The 13,377-nt window shown below is 48.5% G+C and overlaps 1 protein-coding gene across 1 annotated transcript in view; it reads right to left on the bottom strand.

The window, feature by feature from the left end:
• adgrl3.1 (adhesion G protein-coupled receptor L3.1) overlaps nt 1-13,377 on the bottom strand; it is a 133,880-nt gene that overhangs the window by 32,328 nt on the left and 88,175 nt on the right. The window contains 6 exon segments of the mRNA XM_068592038.1: nt 248-431; nt 7,620-7,658; nt 8,923-9,108; nt 10,637-10,740; nt 11,786-11,948; nt 11,950-12,254. Coding sequence (XP_068448139.1) covers nt 248-431; nt 7,620-7,658; nt 8,923-9,108; nt 10,637-10,740; nt 11,786-11,948; nt 11,950-12,254 — 981 coding nt within the window.

The following is a 13,377-nucleotide window of genomic DNA, read 5'->3' on the forward strand; positions in this document are numbered from 1 at the left end:
CAACAAAACATTAATAAAAGATGCTTTTGCTTCAGCAGAGCCACACATTGAGGTCCCATAGTTCCACACCTGAGACATGCCAAAGCCGTTCAACACGTGGCCACTGTGTAGCGTCACAAACGGAGGTTTAGGAGTCCTGCTTGAGGGCATCTCAACAGGCTAATTGACGGTTCCAAGGTCCAACTGAGTTTGGAGGATGGGAAGGAACCAAAAAAGACAAACAACAAAAAAGGGAAACTGTACTTACGGATGTTGTCAGTGGTCTCCTGCACAGTGTCAGTCTTGAGGAGGTTGTCGGCTAACATGAAAGCCCCGGTCTCCACCGTGTCCAGGAGAAGCGTGGCCGAGTGCAGCTGCCCGCTGGTGGACAGTTCCCTCCACGCCGCCTGGGCTCTGGGCTGCAGCAAATTATTCACCGTCTCCACCATCGCCTGGGGCAGCAGCAGCAGAGGAAGAAACACGGCGGTCACACGGAGGAAGCTACTAGCTGCTAGTTTTATCGCTTTAGGTAAATGATGCGGATGCGAAAATGAATGCAAACCCCATTCACAGTACAAACAACATTGTTACACCACAACACAACGACGGAAGCCAGCAGACAGCGGGACGCTGCAGTGAGAATGCAGTATCTTTTTACGACCACAAAAAAAATGTCAGCGATGCAAAATGTGACATTCCCATGCAGGCAGGACGAAGGCAAAAAGAACAACAGAAGCTGTGAAATAAAAAAGTACAGTTTTGCCCAAACGGGAGCTCTGGCGGGAGAAGCCTGCCAGTGAGGCGCAAAGCTGCGCTAGCAAGCTAATGCTAAATTTTGTGTCATTTGTGGTTTTGTAACGTACTTACTTTCAAAGAAACACAACAATTAATAACAGACAACAAACCAAGATGGGCTTCATTCAGATGTTATTACACATGTCAGTAGTTATCTTGTGTCGGCTACGTGGGAACTTTACTTCATGATTAGCATTACATGGAAGTTAAATTGGAAGCTAGAAGTTAGCTAGCTAGCTTTGTTAAGATCAAGTTAGGTAACATATATTAATTACGTTGATGTAACGCGCGGCAATTAGTTAGCTTACTTTGTATCACGTGTGTCATCAAAGTTACAAATCATTTTTAGAGATGAATTAAGAATTTGATAAAAAAAAAGTGAGTTTTGTTGTACTTAAAGCAGAATGAAAGTCACTTTCCTGACGGTCACAAACAGGACAATGAAGTTAACGGAAGGAAAACACAAAAGTTTTCGTCCTCCATGAACCAATGATCCACTTGGAACGCCTCGCCGCAGCTGCAATCAGACCGGTCTCGAAAAATCAAGCTAAGCTAATTAGCTGATTGCAATCACTGTGTGTCTACACACCCCCAAACCTGCTTCATTTCTGCCTCTTTTTTTTTTCCTTCTTAAGCAAACGGTCTTATCTTTGAGTTGGAGAAACTTGTGCTTGAGGGCCTGAGAAGAAATTAGTGTTTTATCAGATAACGTCGGCTGGGTCGTATCCAGCAGCGCACAGCGGCCTCGGATCCAAAAATATTACCAAACGGGAAGATTTTGGCTGGCGTAGATGAATCGCTCCCCGTGTAACAATACTTATTTTGTCTCCGGCTCACATTCCTTTATGCTCTTAAGAATTCACCTCCTCATTTTCAGACATGAACACCACACACACACACACACACAGACACACACGTCTTAAAAGAACCCTGGGAGAGATAAAGAAACTGAGAGAAAATAGAGCCGGTCGAGAAAGGAGGAAGAAAGAGGGGAGAGTCTTGGGAGAGCGATAAAACAGTCCAGTGAGTCCGTGGTGACAGGCGTCCGTTGGGAACAAGAGGAGGCGAATACAGGTGCTATCAAACGCACACATCTCACACTGCCTGGCTGTCTCTTTATTTTCTCTTTCTACAACTGTAAACCACTGCCCTCCCCCCCCCCCTCCTCTTCACCTCCACCCCCGCGAGCGCACTTCCATCCTCACTCTTTCCTCTCTCCTCCCCCTCGAGGAGGATGGTGGACGGGATGGGGCGGCGGTGAAAGAAAGAAAAAGCGGCGCCATTATAACAAGCGGAGCCAGCCGGGGTCGTCCGGTGGGGGAATTGCGGGTGCGAGACATCGGTTCATACCAACCATTTGCCACTTCCCTCTCCTGCCCCTTTCCCACTCAGGGGTTATGGAGAAGCGGGAAGAAAGGGAGGGAACACTTGATGCAACAGGGGATTGTCGGGATGTAAAGTGTGTGTGTCTGTGTGTGTGTGCAGCAGGTAGAGAAACAGCATCCCAGAGAGGGAATCGCTGTCGACGGTGACTCGCGATGCGCTAATGGCGTGCGCTACAAAACGTGCGGCTGTCCTCTGGAATCAGAGCTAATCCCACCTGTGTGTTTTGGGCGGCGTGTGACACCCACGTGTAGTCCCAGTGAATATCACACACGTGCAATGGTTGCTCAGCCAACGAGTTAATATGATAATGTCATGTCCTCTTTTAGCGCTCAGCTAATTAGCCGGGATGCAGATCGGATGCGTTTGGGAGGGCTGCGTGTAAACAAAAACTAATTAATCAACTGCTTCAGCAAACAACTGGAATAAGCAGGAGTGGGTATGAAGCACACACACAAACACACACACACACACACACACATGCACATGATCACGCACGTGTATATTTATACCCAGCAACTCGGTTTCTGTCTGACTTGTTTTCACTGGCTGGGATAAATGTCGACAAACGCCTTTTAAAGGAAAATTGTCGTTTTTTTTTTGCAGTTTTGCTAATCACTGCTAATCAATTCATCAATTGAGTCATGTGACATGACTCAAAGGGATGTTTTTTGTGTGAGCAGATTTACCAAACACTCTTTGGATCCATATTTGAAGCTCTTCTAGCAGCATTTGGCAATATCCTCTGACATTTTACTTCCAAAATGAGTTATCGATTCATCTAGAAAATAGTTATTATATTATTAACCAACCATCATTAGTTGTAGCCCGACAGTGGATAGAACTGTCAACGGCATTATGATGATTAATACTGGATGTATCACTGAACACTTCCAATGATGGCCTTTCTTTTATACTTTCTTTTGCCATTTAACATGCAAATGGCATGAATAAAAAGATTATCTTTGGTTGAAGCCCTGAAATGAACCAACATCTTATTCAGATGAGCTGAAGCTCTTCAGGGCCTCGCACTTTGGAAAGCAGCACAGCCATGCAATGTAATAAAGAGCGACACCGCTGTGGGTTAAGGTCAGCATCGGCGTAACTTGTCATTGAGACGGAGCGCCGTTAAGTCCCGCCCACACCAGAAGGGGAAACAATTCATCTCCCTCCATTGACTTCGTATTGAGCGCTGAAGGGATGACCTATTTTTTGTAGGCCAACCCTCGGACGTTAGCATCGCGCCGGTTCCCTCAACAGGGAAACAATGGGATGAGTATCCACGAGGAGCAGAGGAGGAGGACGTTGTTCGTAGTGTCGTTGAGTAACTTCAACCCGCAACCGCCCCTTTTTTAAGACACTTAAAAGTGCAAAAGACGTCGTGTTTTAGGACGAATTGCTGCAGCATTCTGTATCGTGAAGGTGCATCTTTGTCCCTTTTATCTCAGAGCAAACAACAGAACCAGGCCTCAAAGCTGCCGAGCCGAACAACACAGCCTCGAGGAGACACTGAGGATGCACGTTAAATGTGCAATAAACGTTTAGTTTATTAAATTAACCTGAAGTATCGAGAGAGCATGCAACTTATATTATGGAATAATGTGGATGAATAAGGAAAGCTGTGCAGTGATACGTTTGCAAGTGCCTCAACACGTAGCTAACATAAGCTAACAGACGCGTACTAGCTTGTGCTATCGTCAGGTGACTTACTGTTTGTGTGCTACGCCGTGTGCAAAAGCGATGGATTTTTCTACACATTCTGCTGTTGATTTTTATAACAAGTTAATTTATTTTGCTGCAGTGTCTTCAACACAAACACAAACACACTGTTGTGTTGGTTTGGACAGCGATGTGTAGACGTTACCCAGAGTACATTGTCACTACCAGTACATTTCTACCCAAATAATGAAATAATGTCACTTGTACTGTGACAATACTTTTACACCGGTGACATATTGTACCTTTTCCATCCTTCCCAAAGTTTGGTGAAAATCCCACAATGCACTTCTGATAGAAGATGATGGCCCAAACTCCCAAGTTGTATGAAACTAGAACTTCCTGCTGCTTCTTTTGTGGGGAATGGTATGATGGTGTGTGTGTGTGTGTGTGTGTGTGTGTGTGTGTGTGCATAGATGAGCCCATATGCAGTGACATATAAGTTCCATACATCAAGTGTTTGCGTATGTGCATGGGGAGCATGTGTGCTGGTATGTGTGTTGGAATTAAAATGTGTGTGTGCGTTTGTATCTGTGTGTGTGTGTGTGTGTGTGTGTGTGTGTGTGTGTGTGTGTGTGTGAGGGCGTGCACAAGGGAGGCCGGGAGAAGGATTGCAGCGCATCATTCTGCTCCACTTGCTGTACAGTAGCAGCGTAGGGAGCGAGGGAGGAGGAGAGAGGGAGCGAGGGAGGAGGAGAGATGGAGCGAGGGAGGAGGAGAGAGGGAGCGAGGGAGGAGGGATGCTCTGTGCGGCTCGGCTGATACGGTGCGACTGCGTTCTACTCGCCTACGTTCACTTTGATGTGTTTTAGATAACCCATCCCCCTCTAACCCCCCCCCCCCCCTTTTCCACCCTCATTAAACTTTTTTTCATTGCTTTTTATTGAACTTTTGATTATCTCACATTTTCAATTTGGTATTATTTTTTTCCCCCCATTGAAATTTAATTCGCCGGCGCAGAGATTGTGATCTGGGAGAGGAAGAGGAAGAGGGAGAGAGAGAGAGAGAGATAGGTAAGGCAGAAGAAGGGGTGTAATTTCCTTGAGGTCCAGACATCTCCACATCAGAAACTCAAAGATGGAGTACACGTGTGTGTGCGCGCGCGTGTGTGTGTCTGTGTCTGTGTGTGTGTGTGTGTGTGTGTGTGTAAGCTCCGTTGCCTGTTGGTGACATTTCTATCAAGTATGAGGACTTGAGGGCTAAAATGGAGACAGGTTTTTTTTTTTTAAGAGGTCTTCAAAGAGGGAAGAGACTCTGCAGAGACAGATAAGGGTGTCGTTTGTGTGTGTGTGTGTGTGTATTACAGGGTAGCCATGTGCACTTGCCACACGCACACACACACACACACACACACACAAGCGCCAGTAAATGGGGCAGAAGTGAAATGCTTTGAAGCGTTGGGGTAATCCAGCGTAAACAGCAGTGGCAAGACACACTCGAGCCGGGCCGTTCCACGACTCCCCGCCACACAGTGAGGGGGGGGGGGGGGGGCGTGCACGCTCACACGCACACAAACATACAGTATGTGCACACGCACATTAATGTGCACATACACACTTGGTAAAAAGACACTTTTTTCTTCTTTTTTTCAGAAGCAGGGGCGTTTAGAAGTACGAGGAAAAGGTGTGTGTGTGTGTGTGTGTGTGTGTGTGGTGGGTCGGAGGGAGGGAGGGGGGGGGGTCGAGGAACAGAATGGATTCCTGTGTGTTTTCCTCTTCTCTCTCTCTCTCTCTCTCTCTCTCTCTCTCCGCCTGGCTGAGCTCAGAGAACAGTGCGTGTTTTTGGAGATGTTTTTCATCAGAGCGAGCGGGGCTTTATCTGTCAGTCGTTGTTGGGAGTTTGTCTCTTTCTGACAGGACGAGTTCGCAGCTAAATCAGGCTTTAAATTCACGGCGCGCCGCGTTCTGACCCGCCGTCCATAAATAGAGGGCAAATTAGACATTGTCATTGAGCATCACTGTCTCCTCCTGCCCCCCCCCTCCCTTATTGTTTATCTCTCTCATTCCTTTTCTCTTTCTGTGAATCTGCTCTCGTTCTCTGTTTAATTCGCACACCCCCCCTCCCTCCTCCTCGCCGCCTCCCCTTCGCCATCTCTGTTTCTTCTTCTTCTTCTCTCTGTCTACCTTGCAGACTCCACCTCCCTCCATCAGTTCCACCCTACAGCATGAAAGCCTCTCCACACCACCAACTTCATCATGAATAAATTGCCAATTTAGTATACATGAAACGAGTCCCCAGCTCCCCAAACGAAGCGAGAGAGGAGGAGAGATGAAGTGTGAGGGAGAGGGAGAAGGAGAGCGAGAGAGAGAGAGAGAAGGAAAGAAGAGAATTCAATTATTTTTTTGTCTCTATTAAGAGCCCAAACCTCCTGCCCACTCTTCCTCACTTGGCAATTAGTGCAGTAGATAATTAACGAGGAGAGGGCAGCGCCACGCCACATCCCTAATCACGCACATTTCTATCTGGGCAAGAGTAAGAGACTGTTGGTATAATTTTGCTTCACATTACTGAGGCTAATTATAGAATCGATCACTCCCGAGCCCCCCCCCCCCCCCCCCCTCCTGCAGAAGAACCACAATGTGTGTTGCACAGTTGTTTTTTTATTCTTCTTCTTCCCTTTTTTGAACCTGCAGCCACTCCTCTGGACTCTCAGCACAGGATGGGATCAAGGAGGCTGCACCCCCCCCCCCCCCAACATAAAGAGAAGAAAGACGTGGTCGCGGCGGGACGAGATCATTGTCGCTGATATGTTCGTGGCGTGTCAGCTCGCATCTCGTCCTGAGCCCATGTTCTGTGATGTGACATTGCTGACTGGTGCTGACGTTAAGACTTTTCAAGGGGGGGAAGAGCGGGGATAGGAGGAGGGAGGGGGAGGGGGGAGGGAAAAAAAAGGCCTGCATCAGGAGAAAAAGAGCTAGCCCATCAAGGGTGTGTGTGTAAGCGTGTGTGTGTGTGTGTGTTGGGAGGATGCAGGGAGACTTTGCAGTCCGTCGACAGCACACGGATGAAGGGGGCGGTTACGCCTTCATGTCCTGAATAGTGATTCTTCTCTCTCTCTCTCTCTCTTTTTTTTTCTACTGACCAGAAACACGCTCATGTGATGTTTCTGTTCGAGGTGAGCGAGCCCGCGGCGTCGACACGGACAAACATCAATGCCAGCGCAGCGACGGGGGGGGGGGGAAATAAATCATCCCCGTGAGCCTCAAAACACAAGCTGGTATTATTCTTTTTTTGTTGTTGTTGATGATGATGATGGTGATGATGGTGGTGATGAAGGCACCGTGACCAAGCAACATGCAGCAGCGGCATCCATCACTCTTGTTTCTCGCTCTGCTGAATGGAGATGGATCGGCGGCTCTGTTTTACAATTCCTCCAGATGAGCCGTTATTGCTATCGATCATGGGCTCATATCAGTGCCATTGATTCTGCGAGAGGGGAGGGAGGGGAGGGAGGGGAGGGAGAGGGGGGAGTGATATTAAAAAACAAAAGCCAATGCCAAAACCCTTTGAGGAGACTCAAACTTTCTTCTTTTGTTTTGTGTCGCCGGTGATTGTGATGCAGCGCTAGCAGCTCAATGAAGGCCCTCCTCAAAGGGTCGGGGGGGGGGGGTTGCACACACAACGCAGACAACGGGCGTGATCACACACACACCGCCAATAAAGCACATGCCGAGCGAGGAGGAGGTGAGAGGGAGAGAGAGAGATGGTGTGGCAAAGTAATCAACGGTACCAGGAAGAGGAAATACCTGTGTGAAAAACCTGCAGGACCTTTCTCTCTTCTGAAGCTGCAAATTCAAACAGTTCAGCGATTAGTGATGTAACACCCCAGACACACACACACACACACACACACAGTATACATACTCCTGTGCACAACCATAACAAAGCATAACTTGTACATATTTTCTCCCCCCTCCTCCCCCGTTTCATTCATCCTCGCAAAACTTCCCCCAGATCGTTTTTCAGCGTTTTTCCTCCGCTCCTCTTTCTTTCTCCTTCTCATTCTCTGCATCCACTGTCAAGAGAATAGATGGCGTTAATTACCACGGCACTCGTGCGTGATTGGTCGCATGCAACTTCCTTTGCAAAAATTTGCATAATAAGCGGGCAAATTACTCAATTAGGTAGATATAATTGGAGCCATTATTAAAAACAAGAGGAACGCTTTTCCTCTTCTATGGAGGACTTTTTCGAACGTATTCAACCCTTTTTTTTCTTTTCTTAACAGGCCATTTGGTCAACAGCCAACTGCAGATTAATTCATTCCACTTACACGTGTACACGCGTCACACATGTTGCCGATTTTACTCGAGGGGGGGAAGGGAGGAATGTGTGACGGCGAGACTCGAGACGCTGAAGCTGAAAAAGGAGGAGAAGAATAAAGGAGGGGAAAAAAAGCCAGCGTAACCGTATTCGAGGTGGCAGCAGCTGTCAATCTGGCTGCTAAAGCCCGCCCATCACCGCCGACCTCGGCACAGGAGACCGAGAAGCAGTCCGCCCATCCGGTCGGCCGGTCCTCATTGATTTAACTCGCTTTAATCGGATGCCTCAAAGCGACGGAGCCCAGAGCTGAATTCCTGCCTCCGTCTGCCGGTGGAAGTAAAGCAGATCTTTTGTTCCATTTCCATTTGTTTTAATATCGAGGTAAAGAACCGGAGCCGGCTCGGGGCCACGGCATCCCCGCCACCGGGGGCTCGAAAGGCCCCCGAAAGTTCAGCGACTGACGGAAAGTTTGCCCTCGAGCCTGTTTTCCAGCGAGCGCTCCTCCCACGTCGAGTCCGAGTCGTTTCATTAAATTCGGGGTCCTGATCTGAACGGAGTTGCCAAACACTGAAAGCAGTTATCTATCACTCGCAGCTTGTTACGAAGGAGTCCACCAGAAGAGGAGGAAATAGCCGTTCATCACCTGGGGGAACTTCCATCAACCCTGACCCTGAAGAACCAGCGGCCTGAATTTGTCTCCTCCTTCCTCGCATCCTTCCTCACTCAATCTCTCACAGCACATCGACTTTCTTTTCTTTTTGTGTCGTTTTCCTGGAGGTGCGTTACCTTGGTGAGGCTGCGGGCGGCGCTGTCCTTGCCCCCGGGCGTGAGGTTCCTGAGCTGGACGTCCAGCAGCTCCACCAGCTGGGCCATGGCGCGCACCGTGGACGGCACGTCGCCGGGCCGCAGGAGCCCTTTGGTCTGCTCCGCCAGCTCGCGGGCCACGATGGCCGCCGTCTCGCCCGAGCGGAGCTGCGGGAAGAAAAGCAGGGAATGGAGGGATGGAGGTTCAACCTTTTTGGAAACCATTTTAAGTCCCAGCATGCACAATCCAGACAATCTTTTGACATAAAATGTGTAATTTTTCCATTTTTAAACCAAACGACACAGTTTTTTTGACTGAAACTCCTTCCTAACAGGTCAAGACTTTGTTTTATTGTGATTTTTGTTACAGATCCTGATTCTTTAGGTCCTAATCTTTCCAAAAAGGTGTCGTATTGACGCTCCAAGAGGCATTTTTGGGAAATCTGGCTCATATCATGCTGGATGTTCATAGTTACCAATAGGGTTGAAAAACACCGGCAATATTCAAAGTTGGAAACTTTCCACGGGAATTAACGGGAATAAACGGGAATAAACTGGAATATACGGGAATTAACTGGAAACTTTCGGGTAATTTAACTGTATTTACCTTGTTCACAGCATGCTGGATGTTCATAGTTACAATCAAAATGCATTTTTAAAAGTATTTATTCATTTTTTTGCATTTAAATTTTTTTCCCAAGACTTTGCTGAACAAATACAGACAATAAACACAAGTATTGGAATTAATTTGGGGTTCCAACGACGACTCAAACGCAGGGGAAAAGAGGTCTGGAGCCAAAATTGGTTCCAGAGTTTTTAATGGTTTAAGAGGCAAAAAAACCAAGAGAAACAGAGTCAGACGGGGTGAGAAGTGAAAAGGAGGACAGCGAAAGAGTCCAGCGAAAGGCAGATGGAGGGCAGAGAGGTAGAGGACAGATGAGAGAGTTACAGAGCGAGAGAAGTACCAGGCAAGATGAGAACGAGGAGGATGAGGAGGAGGAGGAGGAGGAGGAGGAGGAGGAGGAGGAGGAGGAGGAGGAGGAGGAGGAGGAGGAGAAGAGCGATCGGCTTGTTTGTGGGGGCGAAGCGGAAGTCAATGTTGTGCTTCCAGCACCCTTTTTTTTTATAACCTTTATCATAAAAACATTTAAGGCTACTTTACGGAGACGACTCCCGCTTTAGCACCTCTGCTGCAATGCCGATTTCACAGGACTATATTTTCTTGTTCTGTCTTGTAAAGAAAAGCCCTCGAAGCCTCGCGGCTCGTGTGGAAACAGACACAACGCCATAAGTTGAAAAAACTGTGGGCGAGTTCTAACTTGGGCAGCACTTCTTTTTTCTTCTTCTTCCAGAATAAAAGTATCTGGAAGAAAGCAAACACAGTAATGCAATGTAATTCCCATGATGCATGTTGGCGTGCTGAACGGCGGCAGGGAGCGCGAGCGGATGACCTCATGTTGGACGTTCACGCTCCCCGGGCAGCCATGTAAAAAAAAAAATGAGAGAAAAGCTCTCGGATTTCGGAAACCACGGGTCAGGGTTAACACGTAAAGATGGAAGACGCGGCCGCCGTCCTCCCCCGCAGCCGGAGCGTCTCCATGCGTGAGAACTCGACCCCCAGGGGGCGGCGAGGAGGGATGCATCCGTAAAACACCCGGAAAGCCGCGAAGGGCCCGGCGGCGGCGTTCAGACTTACTTTCTGCATGATGTGGTTGACCCATGGCGACGTGCAGTTGCTGAGGTCGGGCCCTTGGGGATCCCAGTAGCCCAAATGGGCCACGCACACGTACGTGGCCACGCCTTCGAGACAAGCAAAACAAACAGGGTGAGACAGCGCTGACATTCAGCAGAGACACCAGGACTCCACTCAGCAGTGTGTGTTCGTGTGTGTGTGTGTGTGTGTGTGTGTGTGTGTGGAAGAAGCATTTAAGAATCATCTCTGTAACCTGAGCTAATTAAGTAAAATCCACTCATCGTACACGCTGTAATGTATATGTTTTAGGAATGGATAACTGTATTACGCAGAGTTACAGAGAGAAAAGATGGAATCAGATTACAGATTAATTTGTTCCCCTTTTCTGCTCGACATCCAAATTCATGGCAAAATTCCAGCATGCTGTTTTTTTTTGTTTTTTTTTTGCATATTTGGGATTGAGGAAACCCAAAAGTGAGGGCTGGTAATCTGATTGCATCACTCTGAGGAGGTTAGTGGTTTCATTTTGCGACGGTTAATGCGTTAATTGTGTCGGATTTCATTTTTAAAGAGACCAAATCAATCAAATTAGTCAATTAATTCACAACGCACATTTAAAAACGGCACATGTCGACCAAAGTGCTCGACGGAGCCGTTTGAAATTAAACAACAGCCATTAGGACGAGTTGAAAACACTCACTCGATATGTAAAGCGCTCCATTCTGTTTTATTGTGGACAATAAATACACCGGCCTGCCGACATTAAATCACTGGAGATAGTAGCTCGGTTTCACCGTGTTTGAACTCACAGACAAGCAGCATCGGGCGTGTAGATCTCCATCTTTAACGTACTTTACTCTTTGAGACTGAGCCCATAATGGATGCTGCTGTTCTGCATCTGTATTTGATGGCAGTTTCACTTCTCTTTCTCCGCATATGCCGATGTTTCCACCCTACAACGCTACACCTCTCACATGGCTGGTTACAGTCGTACTCCTACAACATCGTGCCAAGGGTGTTCCAGCAAATAGGAACAAGTAGACTGATCCACTGGAGGGTAAAGCTTTCACGCTGGCTCTAACCAACCGTTCGCCGGTCCTGCCGCGGCCATCTTCTCAATTCATTCCGCCCGCCGCGTGCACGCGTCCTTACCCAGCGTCCCGACGGGGCAGGGCTGCTTGGCCATCTGGCCCTGCTGCGTCCGGGGCCACGAGATGTCGGCCGTCAGCCTCGGATTGCAGAAGTCCTGGGGCTGCAGCACCGGGGGCAGCGGTGCCGCCGGCGGGTGCTGCGCCGGCGGGTGCTGCGCCGGCGGGGAGCGGCCCCCCCCCGGCCTTCTGGTTGGTGTCGGGGATCTGGTTGGTGTCCGACGACGAGCCGCCGGCCGGAGCCGCGGCGGCGGGCCGGCGGACCGCCGTGGTGGTCCGGAAGCGCTGGCCGGGGGAGGTGGTGAGGACGGGCCGGGGGGTGGTGTAGTAGGGAGGGGAACGGGTGGTGGTGGTGCGGCCGGTTGACGAGGAGGAGGAACCTCCGCCGCCAACTGGACCGCCTCCCCCTCCTCCTCCCCCTCCTCCTCCTCCTCCTCCTCGGCTCGGAGGCATCATGGGAGGTGGGCGATAGTCTGAAGAGAAAAGAGACAAGGTTCAGGTTCACACGGAGGCCCCTCCGAAATCTGTTGCGCAGATTTGTGGGTCCCAACACGACTCGAGTCCGGACGCTTGTGAGAGCGCCACGTGCCCAGAGCGGCGAGTTCAAACATGGATTCCCAGGAGTCAGGAAGTAGGAAACAACGGCGTCAAAAGAGCTGCGATCAAGCAAACCATCTGTGTCAGCACCGAGTGATGCGAGCGACGGCCTTCAGCGTGAATGACATTACAGCCAAGGACACAAACACTCATTTACACGGCGCTGAAGGGAGTAGCTCGTGTTTCTGATGACTTCCCAATGCTTTCATCACACGTCAATGGAGTCCGGCTGCCAGATCCCGTCTTCCAGACGACAGTGTGTGGGGCTTAGAGGTGGTACCGTGTAATGAATGAATTAGGATGAGATTATCGCTCAATCCATGTCTGTTGGCCACGATAAGGGTCCTCATATGTTCACAATTACAGAAACCATATTCATTTATGCACCGGCTTGTGATTTTTGTGCTTTTTTTTTCAGACGTACCTTCACTTTTTCTCTGGCTTTGGTTTTTGCTTCGCAGCGTATCGTACATAAAACAAAAAAAAAGTAACAACTTGTCTGTGTCTGATTTTGTGTACACGCTACCGTTCAGAAGTTTGAGGTCATTCAGAAAAATGTTCAGTTTCTTGGCAAGTTCTCTCATGAAATATCCTTCATTTATAAGAACAGGAACAGACTGGAGAGTTTCACATGAAGGTTCTCTTCTTCTGGACATTTTGAGAGTTTAATGAAACCCACAAATGTGATGCTCCAGATACTCAACCAGCTTTTATAGCTTCTCTCACCAGCAGAGCTGTTTTCAGCTGTGTGACATCATCACAAGGGCTTTCAAGGGTTTTCTATCCTCCATTAGTCTTCTAAGACGATGATCAAACACAATGTACCATCAGGACACTGATAGCTGCTGGAAACGGGCCTCTATACACGATGTAGACATTTCATTAAGAACCAGACGTCTCCACCTAGAATAGTCTTTTACCACATTAACAATGTGCAGAGTGTATTTCTGATTCATTTCATGTTATCTCCATTGAAAAGAATCAGTGCTTTTCTTTGAA

This window comes from Clinocottus analis, unplaced genomic scaffold (genome assembly GCF_023055335.1).
Source record: "Clinocottus analis isolate CAN_PGR_092001 unplaced genomic scaffold, fCliAna1.0.p SCAF_26, whole genome shotgun sequence".
Classification (NCBI taxonomy): domain Eukaryota; kingdom Metazoa; phylum Chordata; class Actinopteri; order Perciformes; family Cottidae; genus Clinocottus; species Clinocottus analis.